Source organism: Eschrichtius robustus, chromosome 10, assembly GCF_028021215.1.
Source record: "Eschrichtius robustus isolate mEscRob2 chromosome 10, mEscRob2.pri, whole genome shotgun sequence".
Lineage (NCBI taxonomy): Eukaryota > Metazoa > Chordata > Mammalia > Artiodactyla > Eschrichtiidae > Eschrichtius > Eschrichtius robustus.
The window spans coordinates 82501964-82521672 of NC_090833.1; the positions used below are offsets into that span (position 1 = coordinate 82501964).

The 19709-nt window shown below is 41.4% G+C and overlaps 1 protein-coding gene across 4 annotated transcripts in view; it reads right to left on the bottom strand.

Annotated features, from left to right (window-relative positions):
• The window catches only part of FRMD3 (FERM domain containing 3), a 371558-nt gene that overhangs the window by 300144 nt on the left and 51705 nt on the right, over positions 1 to 19709 (bottom strand). For 2 of the 4 annotated variants that reach the window (XM_068552180.1, XM_068552177.1), the window contains exon 1: positions 9230 to 9485. The exons of 1 other annotated variant lie outside the window; for it this stretch is intronic. In XM_068552180.1, coding sequence (XP_068408281.1) covers positions 9230 to 9376 — 147 coding nt within the window. In that variant the 5' untranslated portion in view covers positions 9377 to 9485. Of the gene's footprint in view, positions 1 to 9229; positions 9486 to 19709 lie in introns of those variants that run through there. One more of the 4 variants, XM_068552181.1, reaches the window with a different exon arrangement.

Here is a 19709-nt window from a genome sequence, read left to right on the forward strand (position 1 = left end):
TTTCAGGGCACTCCTCAGGACCTTCTGAATCAGAATGTGCATTTTAACAACAGAACAGAAGATCCACATGAATGTCAGAGAATGAAAAGCATTTATATATCCCTCCCAAGAGCTGAACGCCAACTCCTTTTAGCCTGAATTAAGTTCAAACCTCAGTTGCAAAACCTGCCCTAATGGCTCCTGATCATAATCCCATTTTTCCCCATCTCTGGACTCCACATTTGGCTCTCTGCTATTTCATAGGAGGAGCAACTTGAATCCTTCCCCACACAAAGTGGGAACTGAGAGAGAACCCTGCTAGCTATTGAATGCCTATCACTCACGCATGTGAATCTCATACTAGATTCTCTGTGGGACAAATTCCGATATTTCTCTTCCTGCCATGTTTTGCTTTTTAACATCTTTATTGCAGTATAATTGCTTTACAATGGTGTGTTAGTTTCTGCTTTATAACAAAGTGAATCAGCTATACATATACATATATCCCCATATCTCCTCCCTCTTGCGTCTCCCTCCCACCCTCCCTATCCCACGTTTTTAAGAGTTCCCAAAGTGCCTACTCAGAAAAAGAAGTAACAACTTAAGAATTCAGTGACTGATGGGCCTGATTCAAGCAGTTTACATGTTAATGCACTGTTGCTGTACATTTTCCATAATCAAAAGAGGGGTCTCAAAGTAAGACAAGGCTTTACCTAATTATTAGAGTTGAAAAAAATTGAGATTCAGCTGGAGAGCAAGTGCAATTGGGAAATGCTTAGGACAGCAGAGCGTGCCCTTGATCTTCTACTCTTAATATTGCAATGCACACACACACACATACGCACACACATGCATGCACACATGCACACACACAGGTATATCGTTAATACTAAGAATTCCAAATATACATATACACATTTTCCATGTACAACTGGGTTTTTTATTTAATTGACATCATTTCAAGTACTTGTAACTTGCAATCTTGGAGGCCCAAGATGCATGGGAGTTCTATTTTGTTTTACCTAGGGTTTTTTAAAAATTTTTCAGGAAGTTCAGTAAATTGATAGTCACCAAAACCAGCAATTCGTGAGCTTTTTGGCCTGAAAACTCCCTTACACTATTGATGATCTATAGAACTTTTGTTTATTTGGGTTGTATATCTCAATATTTGCTGATAATTTTTAAAATATTCAATCACTGATTCATTTAAAAAAAATAATAAACCCATTGCACATTAACATAAATAGCATACTTTTATGAAAAATAACTTTATCTTACAAAATAAAGACTAATTTAGTGAGAAAAGTAGTGCTTTTTACATTTTTGTAAATATCTTTACTGTCTGGCTTAACAGAAGACAGCTGGATTCTCACATCTGCTTCCATAGTCAATGTGTTGCAATATCACATATCATGCAGCCTCTGGAAAACTCTGCTGTATACTTATGAGAGAATGAGAGTGGAAAAGGCAAATCAACATCTCAACAAGGATGACAAATACAAAAATAGTTTTTTCAACAAATGGTGCTGGGACAACTGGATATCCACATGCAAAAAACCAAGTTCAACCCCTACCTCGCACCATATACAAAAATTAATTCAAAATGGATCAGATGGGGACTATTTTTTAAAAATATTTATTTATTTATTTGGCTGTGCTGGGTCTTAGTTGCAGCAGGCGGGATCTTCATTGCAAAATGCAGGATCTTCAGTAGCAGCATGCAGGATCTTTAGTTGCGGCATGTGGGATCTTTTTTTTTTTTTTAGTTGCGGCATGCGAACTCTTAGTTGCGCATGTGGGGTCTAGTTCCCTGACCAGGGATGGAACCTGGGGCCCCTGCATTGGGAGTGCACAGTCTTAGCCACTGGACCACCAGGGAAGTCCCAGATGGGGACAATTAGTGGGTACAGTTTTATTTGGGGGATGATGAAAATGTTCTGGAATTAGTGGTGATCGTTGTACAACTTTGTGAATATACTAAATCTACTGAATTTTACAGTTTAAAATGGTGAAATTTTATGGTATGTGATCACATATCAATAAAATAATGATTCAAAGACCTAAATGTAAGAGCTAAAACTATAAAACTGTTCGAAGGAAACACAGGTATAAATCTCATGACCTTGGTTTAGGCAATAGTTAGTTAGCTATGACACAAAAATCAGAAACAACAAAAGAAAAAATAGATAAATTGGACTTCATCAAAATTTTTAAAATGTTGACACCATCGGAGTAAAAAGACAACCCTAAGAATGGGGAAAAAAAAAACCTTTAAATCATTTATTAAATAAGGGGTCTGTATCCAGAATATATAAAGAATTATTAGAACTCAATAATAAAGAGACAATTCAACTTTTAAATGGGCAAAGGATCCAAACGGACAGTTCTCCAAAGAAGATATACAAATGGCCAATTAGCACATGAAATGATGCTCAACATCATTAGCAACAAGGAAATGCAAATCAAAACCACAATAAGATATCACTTCACATCCACAAAGATAGCTATAATCAAATAGTTAATAACAAGTGTTGGCAAGACTGTGGAGAAACTGAAACCCTTATACACTGCTGGTGGAAATGTAAAATGGTGCAGCTGCTTGGGAGAACAGTTTGGCAAACTGTTCAATTCAAAAGATTAAACAGAGTTACTAAACATATGACACAGTAATTTCACTCCCAGGTGTATACCGAAAAGAAATGGCGAATTTTACAGGAATATGCACTGCAACGTTCTTCATAATAGCCAAAAAGTGGAAACAACCCAAATTTTCATCAACGGATAAATTGATAAACTGTGATCTATCCATACAATAGAATATTATTCAGCAATTAAAAGTGAAAAAATACTGATACATGCTACAACATGGATGAGCCTTGCAAACATTATGCTAACTGAAAGAAGCCAGACACAAAAGATCATTGTATGATTTCATTTTTATCAAATGGCCACAATAGACAAATCTCTAGAGACAGAAGTTAGATTAGTGGCTACCTAGGGCTAGGAGGTTTAGGGGGAAAGGGGAGTGTGACTACTAAAGAGCATAGGGTTTCTTTTGGGGATGATGAAAATGTTCCAAAAGTGCTTGTGGTAATGGTTGCACAACTCTGTGAAGATCTTAAAATTGTACACTTTAAATGGGTGAATTTTATGGTATGTAAATTATACCTTGATAAAACTCTTTCACCCAGAAGAGGCAAACAACATCTTAGTATTATTTTGAAAATAGTTTGAACCTCATAGACCCCCTGCAAGGATCTCAGGGACTCCCGGGGGTCCCCAGAACACACTTTGAGAATCACTGACCCAGACAGACAAAGAATCTAGTATGGTTAACTTCCTAGCAGCCCTCCCCCTCCCCCCTCCCCCTTCGGAGGAGAGCCCTGATTTCTAGGCATTGACCTCTCCCCCATGCAGACCACCACCAGAAAGGAAGCTGATTCCACTCTGAGTCCCAGGGTCAGGTTCTGGTCGCCTTAAGCTAATCAGCACGTTCCCTTCTATTGATTACACTCACTGTGTTCAGGGTGGGCATGCGACCCAGGAGGTCTGATCAGAATGACTGCAGGACTTTTGCTTGGAATGCTGAGTGGGAAGTGGTTTTTCTCTTCTTCTGGAGGGTGTCCAATGAAAATGTGAGAACTGGAACTGCTATAACCATTTCACTATCAGTCTGAGGATAAAGCCTCACAAAAAGGCAGGATAGTCCTTGAATTAGGTCCTTACTTAAATCAGCACTTCTGGATATGTGACCCAGTAAACATCCTTAGTGCTAAAGCCAGTTTGAATTAGGATTTGTTAGTTAAAAGCACCCAGCTGATATACTGTCCAAATGATGTGGAGCTAACAGTACTGTACTCTCCCCACAGTCAATACACTTTGCCTTTGCTTTGAGGACATCAAGAGATAAGATCTTAGCAGGCCATTGAAATAACATTACTTTTTTTGTCAGAATATACTTAATACAAAGAGCTGGCCCATGTAATCTAGGCCTAAACACGTCAGAGCTAGACCACAGTATTTAACAAACTGTCTCTCCTATTCCTTTTGTGTCTGATCTTCACTGCACTCTGAATGGCATTCTCAATGAGTTTGATAGAGAAAAGTGTTGGATTGTCCTTACTAGCAGAAAAGGTGTGGCTGTCAGCTGCACCTAGCTTGAATTTCACCAGCAGGATCATCATGGGGCCTGATATTTAGCACATATGTATGTTTGCATGTGACCATCCAATCCCTGTTCCAGAAGATAAGAAAATCAGGATGCAGTAAACTACTCTCTCTTTTTTTTTCAACTGAATTAATTAGAATAGTATTCTACATTTGGGTGATGTTTTAACATTTGCAACATGCTTTTATAGACATAACCTCAACAACCCAATGGAGACTGGCAATTGAGGAATTATTGTGCCCATTTCACAGATTAAAAAACAGGAGGCCCAGTGACTCGCTTAAGGTCTTGCACAATCAAAAAGTAATGGAGTTTGGTCTTAAAGACATCAGATTCCAAGCCAAAGCCTTCCCACTACTTAGGATTAAATCCAATATACCTTCACATAATAGTAAGACAACCATCAATATTTTTTCAGCTCTTACAATGGACTAGGTACTAAGCGCTCGGCATATATCCCACATTTAATCGTTAACAACAAGCCCATGAGGTTGTGCCATTATTATCCCCATTTTACAGATGAGGAAACTGAGACCTAAAGAGGCAAAGTGACTTGCCCAAATCACCTGGCTAGTTAATGGTAGAGCCAGGGTTCAAACCCAGGCAAGTAGCACTCGGGAACATAAGTTCTCAACCACTTTGCCATACTGCCACTTCAACAAGAGCAGAGGTGCCTGCTCTATACAAGATGGCTTGTAGCTACCCAGAACCCACCTGCTCAGTAAGGACTGAACTGATTTAACAACACCAACTACAAAGGACTATCCGATGATTTTTCTTGTTGTGGAATTTGATCATACAAAGATTGCCTAAAAGTAAGCCTGGGCTTACTTAACATCTTATTAAACTTTCCTGACAGTTTTATTGTAACAATAATTGTAACTCAGTTTGACCTATTCTGAAAGACACTACTGCTTGCTTAGCCAACAGCAGTTCCCCAGCCCCCTACTACACACACACAGGCACATGCACACGTACACACACCTCTCCATTGCTTCCGTGATGTCAAAGTCCACCTCCCGTTATAGGGAGTGAAGGGCGCAGATACCAAATGTACACGTTTCTAGACTCTTTTGCAGCTAAGTCCTGGGTATAGGATCTAATCCTGGCCAATAGGATCTGAAGGGAAGACTGATGGGGGCCTCCAGGAATGGTGTTCCCCCATGATAAAAAGAAATGTAGGAAGAAACACCACCTCTTATACGGTGGATGTGTTAGTACTTGACTGACATTCAGAACTACTACAGCCACCTTATAACCAGGACTATAAATGACAAAGGTGACATGTTGAGGTGGCAGAGTGGAAAGATGGAAAGTACCTAGGTCCACGCAGAGCTGCTGAACAACTCTGAAGCTACCCTACCTCTGGACTTCTCATTAGGTAAGATAATAAGCCTCCTTATTATTTAAGCCACTTCAACTTGGCTACTGTCTTATTTGCAGCCTAAAGCATCCTAATTCTCAAGTCTCAGGAGGCAGCTGCAGAGAAGAAAGGGCTCTGGATTCTGAGTCAAATGACATGGCTTCTAATCTACTTACTTGCCAGGTGACTCAAGTTGCCTAATATCTCTGAACCTCATTTTCTACACCTATAAAATTAAGATAACACTCAAGAACACAATAATATCAATAAAACGGAGGTAACAGGATAAGAATGAAAATCACATGAGATAATGTGTATACAACCACTCTGTCAACAGCAATGTTTTACTCAAAGGTAATTGGTCTAGGTAGTAGTTAAACTACAGACTTTTTAAACTGGAGCCATCCATTCTAACCCAACTCCCTTATTTTACAAAACAAGAAACATTGATTCCAAATGTCAAATGACTCACTCAGTGTCACACGACTGGTTGGTAACATAACTAAATCATGTATCTCCTGATTCCCAGTCCAGTGCTGTCATGCTACCCTCATGCTGACAGGTAATGAGCTACATTAAATACTGGGCCGGTAGCATTCATTCATTCAACAAGTGTTTACTGAACACAACTATATGCCAGTTTCTGCTCTAGGTACTGAGGACTCCTTGAACAACCACCACAACAAAAGTTCCTAACCTCACGAATTTAACAGCCCAGACAGAAATTATTCAATCTACATCTATAAATAATTACTAAGTGCCTACTGTGTACTAGGCACAGTGCCAGGATTTCTATTCAAATACAAATACAAATTTCCAGGCAATTCCAATAATAGCAACCATGTTTACCAGGATTTGCTAACAAAGAAATAATGTAAAAAGTCTATATTTTACTCAATAAGAGTCAGTATTAAAAATGGCAGGCTCATTAGAAGGAGTTGTGAATACACTGCCAGCGTCTGAAAACGTGGATGGAATGGGGAAGATGGCTAAGACTCCGCTCTACTTGAAACAGCAAGACTGAATGAAAGAGATGAGAGCTAAGCCATGTCCTTCCACAGTCTCTAGACTTCAAGGGTTGGCTCAGTTGGAAAAGCCCAATAGGGAACATTTAGCAACTCCCTCCCCTCCCCAGGCCTCTGTCTGGTGCCCTAGACTCTCCTTTTGCTCCCTATCTGGTTGGAATTCCTCTTCCACTCTACCTAAACATTCACATGCAAATGACATAATGGGACAGCATCCTAGACCCTATGAAGAGCCACGGCAAGTGACTCTTGGCATCTCCTACTGGAACTGGCTATCAGGCTGCTGACACTGAGCCATTACATTGTTTGTTTGAAAGGGTTTTTTTTGTCAATAACCACCCAAATTATATAGTTTGGAAAAGAATATTTAAAAGCTATTGTTTTGCAAAAAAAAAAAAAAAAATCCATAACTCACATTTTGTGTGGGTTATAGAGGGAAGATCTGTGTAACAATCTACACTCTCTTTTAACTTTGTGATTCCCTAAAATGGAGGAAAAAGGCAAGCAAGAAAGGAAAGACAGGTGGATTCCCCAGGGCATGTACTGGTGACTCCAAAAGCTTCTTTTTAAAAAAAAAATCATTTTGTCTTCATCCTAAACAAATGGAAATTTTTTTGTGACCTTATGCTCAGAAGTGTAACATCAATTCCCAGGTTGAAATATTCTAGGAAGGCATAAGTTCCAAAATTATCAAAATAAAATCTTTTAATTCATTTTCATTGGTTAAATGATAATCACCATTTGGGGGCAGATGTGCCTCCCAATAAAACACTTGATTTTCTTAAGCAATGCCAAAATCAACATTTTGGAACATAGCATTTTAACCTCTTTGGCATCAGTTGGGCCATACAAACTCTAACATTCCAAATTGCTATTAGACTGGCTACAATTTATTGTTTCCCAGAACACCAGGCAATGCATACATGTCCTTTGGGGACTATTTATCTATTCTAAGGAAGACCTCCTCCCCCAAAGGGAAAAAAAACAGTGGTGTCAACTCCAAGTGGGAAAGGACAGGGCAGAGAGAGGGCTGAGAGAGCCCAGGAGAACTCAACAGCCCCACTCTCTGCCACTGGTCCCTTCATTATCTACATATTCAATATGGGTTAAAGTTCTTGTATACCCACTTTAGGACTTAAAGCAAAATGCACAAACTACTCTCTCTGAATCACAAGACAGTACATGCCAAATGTTTCTGTGCAACCCTGTGGCAGCAGAAAAACTGCCTATCCTGCTAATCCTTTTATTATTCAGTTTAGCAGCAATGCTTAGCCCAGAATGAAATTCAAGATCCTCCAGAAAAGTCAGTGGAGCCTACTTTCCTGGGAGGTCATGGGGCACCACATTCCTGCCTTGAAACTTATCCAGTTGTCAGCTCACAAATTAGTTGTCACAGTCCCTATGTCACAAAGTCCCACAAGAAAAGAAAAAAGGGGAGGGGGAAGACCATTCATTCATTCATTCATTCATTCATTCATTCTTGGTTAACACAGCCCAGAGGCAGATTCTTGCCCCTGGGAGACGCTGCTCCCATTCATCCCTCACCAGAACGGGGGTAGGGTGCCCAGTATTTTTAAAACAGCTCACTCCGTACTGGAGCTTCAAGACTCAGGTATGTGAGAAGACGAAATCACAGAGATAAATAAGTAAATCGATTTACAAGTCAGAAGCTAATAGTGCTGAACCCTGACATGACCTTTCCAGGTTGTGTGTCCCAAGTGGGTCTTGGGACAGGACACATACCTGCCTACAAATACATGCACCGAAAGAACACACACACACACACACACACACACACACACACACACACACACACACACACACCCCGCTGCAGCTCACACTAGATCTACTGCAAGCCCAAAGGCACTTACTACCCGAGGATGGGGTTGCCAGCAAAGCTGCCTTCGCCCAAACAACTGTGGCCTTCTCCAACTTGGACGAGAGCAAATGTCCACCAATATCCCAAAGGGCGCTTTTTCCCGGAACCCAAGTCCTGCAGGGTTCCCTCCCTGCCGGCCTCACAGCCCTTTTCTTTTCTCTGAAACACTCAGATTTCACACGATTCCTTTCGAGGTAGCTCCAGTCCGCGCAGAGCCCGCCCCACCCCTTAAGGCTGGAGCCCGGGGCTGCCTGGCCTCTCTTCACTCCCGGGAAACTTCGCCGCCGCTCCACGCTGAGAAGTAAAGGCCACCGGTAGAGGGGAGGCAGCGAGAGGGAGCAGGTCCCTGGGACTGAGGGCACCTTCGGAGCCCGGGCGCCAGAGAAAGAAATGAGTGAGCCCAGGCTGGTGCATGCCTTCTCCACGTGGAGGAAGGGAGGAAGGAAAAAGTGGGCGACATGCAGGTACCCCTCTCGGCTCTCAGAACTCATATATCCCGACGGGGTAGGGAACAGAGGGGTTAGAGTGCCCCAGGAGGTAGCTGCCCTGCGCCCCCAGCCTAGGCGCAGCGAGACTTGAGCGCAGCGTGTAAGCCAGAGGAAGGGGCCCCGGGAACGCAAAACGCGCGCCTGGTGCCTGCGGGGGACAGTGCCACCATCCCTGGGTAGGGCTCCCAGTCTCAGGGGGCGGAGGAAGAGAAATGTGGCTTTCTAGCAGGCCCCCGACTGGGTTTCTCGCCCCTGCCGGCGCACGCCCACCCGCAGAGGCCCCCCAGTCCTGCGCCCGGCGTGTAGTCCACTCCCTCGCCCCAGCACCTGGATGTGGCAGGAGATCTCCGAGTCGTCCAGCAGCCGAATGGTGCATTTCATCTCCTGGCTGAGCGATTTGATGCTGGAGCTCCGAAAGTGGATCATTTTCATGGTCCTCCTGCCTCTCGGCACACAGTGGCAGGAGGCGAACATGCACCGCGGCCCGTGGAAGCGAGCGAGAGGCTCCGGGCCGGCGCGGCGCTCGCCCGCGCGGACACACACACTCGCTCACGCACCGTCCTGGAAACCCGGGCGCGGCTCAGCCCCGGGACAGCAGCGGCGACGGGCGCCTGCGGCCACACACGCCGAGCGGCCGGGGCGCGGCAGGCGGGCCCCTCCCTCTCCTCGCTCCCCTCCCTCCGCTCCCTCGCCTCCGCCTCGCCCGCTCCTTTCCCCGCCTCCGCCCCTCGCGCGCGCTCCTGCGCCTCCCTCCGCCCGGGCTCGCTTGCAGAGGATGCCCCGAGCCCGCGACCCCCGGCTGGCGCGCGACGTACTCACTCCCACTCGCGAGGAGCCGCGGCAGGAGAAGGCGGAGAGAGGGCTAACGCTGGTGGCCGGGGCGCCCCGGCAGTGGCCTGCTCCGCCGCCGCCGCCTCTGCGTCAGGCTGGGCCCGGCAGCCTCCTCCCTCTCCGGCCGCGATCACTCTGGCTCCTGGTCGCGCACGTCCCTGCCCCGGCTCCCCCAGGCGCCCGACAGCGCCCTGCTCTGCTTGGCCCCAGGGACCTGGCGGCGGGCGGGGGGTGGAGGGCGATCCTGACCTACACCCGCAAGGAGGATTCCCCCGCGGGAGAGGATTACTGGACCAAGGGCGAACCCCGAGAGTGACATGAGGCCCTTGCTCCGCTACAACGGCAACAAGGCTAACAGTCACAATCCCTGGTACTCATGGGGATTTTTGTAAGCCTTTATTTTATTTAATATTAACTGAGAGTCAATCTCCTTCTCTAAGAAATTCAGAACCTTCCTTAAGCAATTTCTCTTTTTTGTCTCCCAACATTTCACTTCCATCTCTGGTAGCAGTACCTTAGACCTGAGCAAGAGGGTCCTTATCCTGCCCTAAGGGGGACCCTTAAGGGACTTCCTTCTGCTCCTGCATTGTCCAAGCATGGAGGTATGCCCGTCCGGTTTTAGGCCAATCTCTGGGTACTGGGAACCCTGGGATTCTGCCTCCAGGATGTTGGGGATAGGCGTCTCCTGCCCCTCTGTCTTTCCCAGGGTGTCTCAAGCCCCTGTGTGGTGTGCCCATAGGCCCAAGGGCGGCTGTAGAGGCAGGTGGACTTTGGATGTGGAGGCCAGGACATCCAGAAGTGGGAAGAGAAGGCGGGTCTCTCACCCTGCTGCCCTTTCCTGGGCTGAACAGGTCGTTATTAAGGAGTATTCGTTAGAGGAAGGGCTCATTGCCCAATTGTCGGCTCTTGCTGCAGCTGCACAGAGCCTCCTCATCCAAAGGTATGCCCTGTACTTGGGGTGGGGAGGGATGGCCCAGTCATTTCACCTAAACCTGATACACTTTGATGGGCCATCAGTGCTCTGGGACACCCCCGTGGGATTGGCTGAGGCTTGCCTGGGGTCTGCACTGCAGTCAATTTCCTCCCTCTGCCTGCTCCGGCTTCCTCCCTGTGTTGATCACTAATAAATACCCAATATGCCAAATTCAGTCTCAGCATTTGCTTCTGGAAACTCCAAATGTCGAGATAGGAGGATAGAGTATATTTTATTTAACAGTTGATAGCTTGATTATTGCTTGTGAATATTTAGATAATAGTGTGTGGGCCTCCATGTGTATTCTTGCCCCGGGCTGAGGCATGTTAGGGCAGGACCTGACAGGGAGTTCAGTGTGGAGAGTCTGGGAAGATGTGGATTTCACTCTTGGCCTAGCTACTGGCCGACCCTGAGAATCCTGGGAAAGCCTCTTCATTTCTTTTCTCAGCTTCAAAGGCAAGCCCGTCTATGTTTGTTCTGCTCATCTCACAGGTGGCTGAGAAGCTGGGATGAGACAAGGCCAGTGGAGGACAGGTCTGTACTCTATAAAGCTCCACAGGCATATGAGATGGCGGTGTTGAGACTGTTCCACTCCAGTATGAAAACTACAGCTGGGGTTGAATCATCTCTCCCAACCCAAAGAGCAGATCTAAGATAGCCTAGAGATCAAAGAAAAGTCACCACGCAAGACAACCCAAGCTTTTCTTTTAAGGCTACATACTTGTCTCTTCTTACTGTAGCAAGCCTTCCGCTCCAAAAGAATCAAGCTCAATACCCCAAAATTGTTATCTCAAATTTCAGGGAAGTCAAATCAGGACTGTAGGGAAAAGGACAGAACAGAGGTCACCCAAAGTGGGATTGCAAGCAACAGCATTCCGAGGAAATGAGAAGAATCTGAGATTGGCTACCTGGTCTGGTTTGGAAGGCTGAGATTCAACAAGTATAATGTGGGCTTGGGAAGCCCTTGGAATACATGAAAAACAGCTGGGGAAATTACCACATACGGTCACCTGGAGTGAAGTACCCATTGAAGACAAGGCTTTGGGAAACCGAGTGGCCATGGTCATGAAATAACATGAGGAGCAAGAGGAATTCAAAGAATGAACTCAAGAGGTGAGCTTAAAACTGGGCCACTTAAAGAAGAGCAATGACACACTGAGTCCTAAATTCTCAGCTCACAACTTTTTAAAAAAGCTGTATTCTATGACAGAGCTAAAAGAATTTTTTATTAATTGAACCACAAGGCTAAACAGCAAACTCAAATTTTTTTCTACAAGTTGCCAAATTACGAAGTCAATTGAATTATCAGCCTCACCAGATTTCATGTGTGAGAGATAATTATCTTCAGGAAAGATTGGGAATCTGGGAACAGAAATGGGGCCATAAAGGAGGATTTGGTTAATTCCTAGTAACTCAAGCCCCCAAGTCCCTCTTGGCAGCAGAAGCAAAGCCTCTTCCCTTATCTAAAAAGGCTGTTCCTGCATTGTTTGAAGACCCTATTCTGACCTCACCTGAGGCAGTTACCCTGGAAAGGGAAGACAATCTCCTTGCCACCTCTTGCCCACCACCTCTGACTACTCTCACTCTTAATACTTGCATCAGATCCAGGCACGCATGGAAAGCCAGTTACAAAGTCAACCCCAGGAAGAGAAAGAATTACAAGGTTTTGCTAATTTAACTTGAGAAGTATGTGTGTAAATAAACCTAAAGTTGTTGATTTGAGTGCACTTTTCAGTGACTCTGGTTTCAATGTACCATCTAAATAAATTGACTGACTTTTGGACTGAGCTAAATGAAAATGAGAAGGAAGAAATCCCCCAATATTTGTACAGGAGAAAAATCCAAAGAATCAAGGAGAAGGAAACACTGAAGTGGATGCTCATATGTAGCCAGTTCACCTCTCTTGTAACCATGAGTCCTGAGGGGGCCTCCACCACAGCTTTGGGAGAATCATGGCTGAAGGAAGCACGGCCATCATTGAAAAGTACCACAGTGGTTGTTCTCTGTGACCAGGGGTGCTTTGAAAACCTCTGCAGTTAAAAGGACCTCCCTGATTTAAATGGAGATGATCGGAGCCTGGATTAGCAGAGGACAAATAGTGGTACTTAACCTTCGGTGCCCAGGAGGGCACGGAGACAGTCATGAGCAGTGGGACCCAAATGACTTCAGAGTGATGTGACCCACAGGAATTTGCTGATCACTAGACATCCAACTAAGGTCCTATTTGATCTGTAGAACAGACAAAATTTCTAGGTCTGATAAACAAAAGCCTGACTAAAACTCCCCTCCAAAAATCTCTGAACCTGTCCCTACAGACAAATCTGAACCTGTCCCTACAGACAACCAGAGATATTTGAGTAAAGGAAAAATGGATCCACCTGAGGAGTGGGAACATTGGCCACAGCAGAGAAGAACTGGCAAGGTCCAGTGCCTAATAAAGAAGTAGCAGTGGGAGAGATGGCTCATGCTCAGTGGTAGTAGCTGCTGCTCCTTACTGAAAAATTCCCAGCCCGTGGGTCATAGCACTTTGATGAGCCACAAATGGAAAACAGGTGGCCTGGCCCCAAAAGCTTGATGGTTGTAAATATTGTGCATTGGGTTTTAAAAGATTTTTAAGCATTTCTACAGCCATTAAAATTGATGATTGGGCTTCCCTGGTGGCGCAGTGGTTGAGAGTCCGCCTGCCAATGCAGGGGACACGGGTTCCAGCCCTGGCCTGGGAGGATCCCACATGCCGCGGAGCAACTGGGCCCGTGAGCCACAACTACTGAGCCTGCGCGTCTGGAGCCTGTGCTCCGCAACAGGAGAGGCCGCGACAGTGAGAGGCCCGCGCACCGCGATGAAGAGTGGCCCCTGCTCGCCGCAACTAGAGAAAGCCCTAGCACAGAAACGAAGACCCAACACAGCCAAAAATAAATAAATAAATAAAATAATTTAAAAAAAAAAAAAAAAATTGATGATTGAAAAAGAAATACTTAGGTATAAATCTAACAAAATATATACACATTCTATATAAAAACTTTGATGAAAGGAATCAAAGAATTAAATAAATGGAGAGATACTCCATGTCTGTGAGTGGGAAGACTCAACATTGTTAAGGTGTCAGTTCTTCTCAACCTGATCTATGCAATGAGATTCAAATCAAATCCCAGAAAGTTATTTTGTAGATATTGACAAATTTATGCTAAAGTTTATTTGGCAAGGCAGAAAACCCAAAATAGCCAACACAATACTGAAGATAAACAAAGATGGAGGACTGACACCACCTGACTTTAAAACAGTATAAAGCTACAGTGATCAGGACAGTGTGGTACTGGTAAAAGAATAGACAAATAAATTAATAGAACAGAATAGAGAGCCCAGAAATAGACCCACACAAATAGAGTAAACTGATCTCTGACAAAAAAGCAAAGTCAATCCAATGGAAAAATAATAATTGTTGGTTGTTGTCATTGTTTTTTTCTTTTACTATCCTTTTCATGTGCTGGAACAACCTGATATCCATATGCAAAAAAAATAATCTAGATATTACTCATAAAAATTAACTCAAAATGGGTCATACAGCTAAATGTAAAATGTAAAACTATAAAACTTCTAGAAGATAATGTAGGAGAAAATCCAGCTAACTTTGAGCTCGGTGATGACTTTTAGATACAACACCAAAAGCATGGTAAGTTGGACCTGATTAAAATTAAAAACTTCTGCTCTGCGAAAGACACTGTTAAGAGAATGAGAAGGTAAACTACAAACTGAAAGAAAATATTTGCAAAACACATATCAGACAAAGGACTTGTATCCAAAATGTAAAACTCTTAAAACTCAAAATAACAAATAATCCAATTTAACAATAGGCAAAAGGTCTTAACAGACACTTCACTAAAGAAGATATACAGAAGGTAAATAGACATATGAAAAGATTCTCAACATCATACTTCATTAGATAATTGCAACATTAACTATACTGAGATACTACTACATACCTATTAGATAGCTAAAATCCAAAACACTGACAACACCAAATGCCGACAAGGATACGGAGCAGCAGGAACTCCCATTCATTGCTGGTGGGAATGTAAAATGGTACAGCCACTTTGGAATACAATTTGGTAGTTTCTTGCAAAGCTAAACGTAGGCTTACCATACAATCCAGCAATTGTGCTCCTAGGTATCAACCCAAATGAGACAAAAACTATGTCCACAAAAAAACCTGCACACAAATGTTTATAGAAGCTTTATTGATAATTGCTAAAAATTGGAAACGTCCAAGATATCCTTCAGTGGGTGAATGGATAAGCTGTAGTACATCCATACAATGGAATACTATTTAGCAATAAAAACAAATTTTAAAAAATGAGCTATCAAGCCACAGAAAGACATGGAGGAACCTCAAATACATATTGCTAAGTGAAAGAAGCCAGTCTGAAAAGGCTACATACTGTATGATTCCAACTATGTGACATTCTGGGAAAGGCCAAGATGATAATAATAGGGGAAAGCAGGGGCGGGAGGTGGGGAGGTAGGATATATAGGAACTCTTTGTACTTTCTGCATAATTTTTCTGTAAACGTGAAAGTGCTCTTAAAAAATTAAGGGTATTTAGGGACTTTACTGGCGGTCCAGTGGTTAAGACTTCGCCTTCCAATGCAGGGGTTGTGGGTTCGATCCCTGGTCGGGGAGCTAAGATCCCACATGCCTTGCGGCCAATAAAACCAAAACATTAAAAAAAAACAACAGAAGTAATATTGTAACAAATTCAATAAAGACTTTAAAAATGGTCCACTTCAAAAAAAATCTTAAAAAATAAAAATTAAGTGTAGTTAAAAACAGATCAATCTCCACCATGTGAGGACACGGGGAGAAGGCAGCCACCTGCAAGCCAGGAAGAGAGCTCTCATCGGGAACCCAATTGGCCACCACCTAATCTTGGACTTCCCAGCCTCCAGAACTGTGAGAAAATTAATCTCTATTGTTTAAGCCAACAACAACAAAAAATGATCATTGAAAATATTTTGAACACCATTTATATGGCTCCTTCTATTAAATTCTTGCATTTAGTAAATGTTATTTGGGGGCACATAACTCCATACATTATTGACTTACCGCCAGAGAGCACCAAGCAGTGGCAACATTGCCTAGCACCTGCCTATTAGACCATCACAATTCATCTGATGGTTAATTTGGTTTTGGTCAGTGAGATGATTTGCCTGTCAGATGAATGTAAAATATTTAGTTTTCTTGTTAAATTAATTTTCACAATTTTTCACAATTTTTCAGTTAACGTAAAAATACATTTGGTTTCTCATTGTTGATATTATTTGCTATGAAATGACTGATTGATTTTCATTAATTCTTTCCATTGTTGCTTCTTGCTTTTCATTTTTTATTTGCTTTTGAAATTTGCAATTAGCCAAATTCAGGTATTGCTGGAATTTCTTTGTATTTCTAAAAACATAAGAAGAAACATAACTTAATGAATTCTATTCATTAAATGTATCTTTGCAATTTCAGGAGATTGATTTTTCAATATACTTTATGCTATATGAGGGTATTAATATTTATATTTTGAGTACTTTTTTCAGAATTTTTGTTATTTAAGTGAAAATTAAAGTCACTTTTTCATTTTATATACTGCACACTTCATTTCTTTGAATTTTTGATGTTATTAAATTTTTTTGTGGTAAAATACAGATAACATAAAATTTACCATCTTAAGGGTACAGTTCAGTGGTACTAAATACTTTCATAATGTTGTGCAAACATCACCACCATCCACCTCCAGAACACTTTTCATCTTGAAACTCTATACAATTAAACAATACTCCCTATTCCTTTTCCCCCCAACCCCCAGCAACCACCACTCTATGATTTTGACTACTCAATGTACTTCATGTAAGTGGAAAAATACAGTATTTGTCTTTTGTGACTGGCTTATTTCACTCAGCATAATGTCCTCAAGATTCATCCATGTTGTAGCATATTACAGAATTTTCTTCCTTTTTAAGGCTGAATATCATTCCATTGTATGTATACCACGTTTTGCTTGTCCATTCATCCATTGATAGACATTTGATTTGCTTCCATGTTTTAGCTGTTGTGAATAGTACTGCTATGAACATAGGTATATAAATACCTCTTTGAGACCCTGTTTTCAATTCTTCTGCGTATATATCCAGAAGTGGAATTGCTGAATCATATGCTAGCTCTATTTTTAATTTTTTGAGGAACCACCATACTGTTTTCCACAGCAGCTGTACCATTTTACATTCCCAGCCCAATGCACAAGGGTTCCAATTTCACCACATTCTCTCCAACACTTGTTGTTTTCTGTTTTTTTTTTTTTTTTTTTTGATAGTAGTCATCCTAATGGGTGTGAGCATCGTAGTTTTGATTTACAGTCACCTAAAGATTAGTGATGTTGAGCATCTTTTCTTGTGCTTACTGGCCATGTATATATCTTCTTTGGAGAAATGTCTATTCAAGTCCTGTGCCCATTTTTGAACTGGGTTGTTTGTTTTTGTGTTGTTTAGTATTTCTCTATATATTCTGGATATTAATCCCTTATCAGATACATGATTTGCAAATATTTTCTCCCATTCTGTATGTTGCCTTCTTATTCTGTTAATAATGTCTTTTGTTGCACCATGTTTTAAAAATTTTATGAAGTCCAATTTGTCTATTTTTTCCTTTGTTACCTGTGGTTTGGTATCATATCCAAGAAATCATTGCCAAATCCAATGTCATAAAACTTTCATCCTATGTTTTCTTCTACTAGTTTTATTGCTTTAAGTCTTATATTTAGGTCCTTGATTCATTCTGAGTTAATTTTTGTATATGGTGTTAGGTAAGGGTCCAACTTAATTCTGTTGCATATGCATACCCAGTTTTCCCAGCATCGTGTGTTGAAAATACTGTCCTTTCCCATACTATGGTCTTGGCGTCCTTGTCAAAAATCATTTGACCACATATGCAAGAGTTTACTTCTAGGCTCTCTATTCTATTCTGTTGGTCTTTATATCTATTATGCCAGTAATACACTGTTTTGATTATTGTAGCTTTATAGTAAGTTTTGAAATCAGCAAGTGTGGATTCTCCAGTTTTGTTCTCCTTTTTCAAGTTTGCTTTGGCTATTCAGGGTCTATATGGATTTTAGGATGGGTTTTTCTATTTCTACAAAAACCATCATTAGAATTCAGATAGGAACTGCATTGAATCTACAGGTCACTTTATACAGGTGACATTATACTATTTAAGAATAGTAAATCTTCTAGTACATGAACATGGGATGTGTTTCCATTTATTTATGTCTTCTTTATTTCAGCATGTTCTGCAGTTTTCATTGTACAACTCTTTTGCCTCCTTGGTTAATTCCTAAGTATTTTATTCTTTTTGATGCTATTGTAAATGGAATTGTTTTTGTAATTTCCATTTCATATTGTTCATTGTGTATAGAAATGTAACTAATTTTTGCATGTTAACCTTGTATCCTGCTACTTTACTGAACTCACTTATTACTTCTAACAGGATTTTGTGGAATCTTTAGGGTTTTCTACTCAAAAGATCATATTATCTAAAAACAGAGGTAAATTTACTTCTTCTTTTCCAATTTGGATGCATTTACTTCTTTTTCTTGCCTAACTGCCCTGGCTAGGACTTTCAGTACAATGTTGAAAAGAAGTGGCAAGAGTTGGCATGCTTGCCTTGCTCCTGATATTAGAGGAAATGCTTTTAGTCTTTCACCATTGAGTATGATGTTTGCTGGGTGTTTTCATATATGGCTTTTATTATGTTGAGGTAATTTCCTTCTATGCCTAGTTTGTTGAGTGTTTTTACCATGAAAGTTTGTTGAACTTTGTCAAATGCTCTTTCTGCATCCATTGAGATGATCCTGTGGGTTTTTTCTCTTATTTTGTTAATTTGGTGTATTAGTTTGATCACTTTTCATATGTGGAACCATCCCTGCATTCCAGGAATAAATCCCACTTGGTCATGATATATAATCCTTTAAATATGCTGCTGAGTTCTGTTTGTTAATATTTTATTGAGGATTTTTGCCAATGTTCATAAGGCATATTGCTTTGTAGTTTTCTTTTCATGTAGTGACTTTGGTTTGAGTATCAGGATACTGCTGCCCTCATAAAATGAGTTAGGAAGTGTTCCCTCCTCTTCAACTTTTGGAAAAGTTTGAGAAAGACTGGTATTAGTTCTTTAAATGTTTGGTAGAATTCACCAGAGAAGCCATCAGACCCAGGCTTTTTGTCAGGCAATTTTGATAACAGATTCAATCTCCTTACTATTTATGGTCTATTCAGATTTTCTAATTTTTTGTGATCTAGCCTTGGTAGATTTTGCATTTCTAGAAACTTGTCCATTTTATCTAGATTATCCAATTTTTTGGCGTACAATTGTCCATAGTACTCTCTTATAATCCTTCTTATTTTTAGAATCAGTAATAATGTCCTAACTTTCATTTTTGATTTTAGTAATTTGAGTCTTCTCTTTTTTTCTAAGTCTGTCTAGCTAAGGGTTTGTCAATTTTGTTGATCTTTGTAAAGAATCAAGTTTCAGTTTCATTGATTTTCTCTATTATTTTCCTATCTTTTATTTCATTTATCTTTGCTCTTTATTATTTTCCTCCTTGTTCTAGTTTGGGCTTAGCTTCTTCTTCTTTTTCTTGTCCTTTAAGTTATAAAATTAGTTTGTTGATTTGGGCTCTTTCTCATTTTTTACTATAAGCATTTATAACTGTAAATTTACCCCTTACCACTGCTTCACTGTGTCCCATAAATTTTGACATGTTGTGTTTTCATTTTCATTCATCTCTAAGTATTTTCTAATTTCTCTTGTTATTTTTTCTTTGATCCTCTATCTAAGACTGTGTTAATTTTCACAATTTTGTGAATTTTTAAAATTCCTTTCTCATTTCCTTTTGTGTAGACGCTATAGCTATTTCCTTTATTGTTACCATGGGGATTACATTTAACACCCTAAAGTTATAAAACTCTA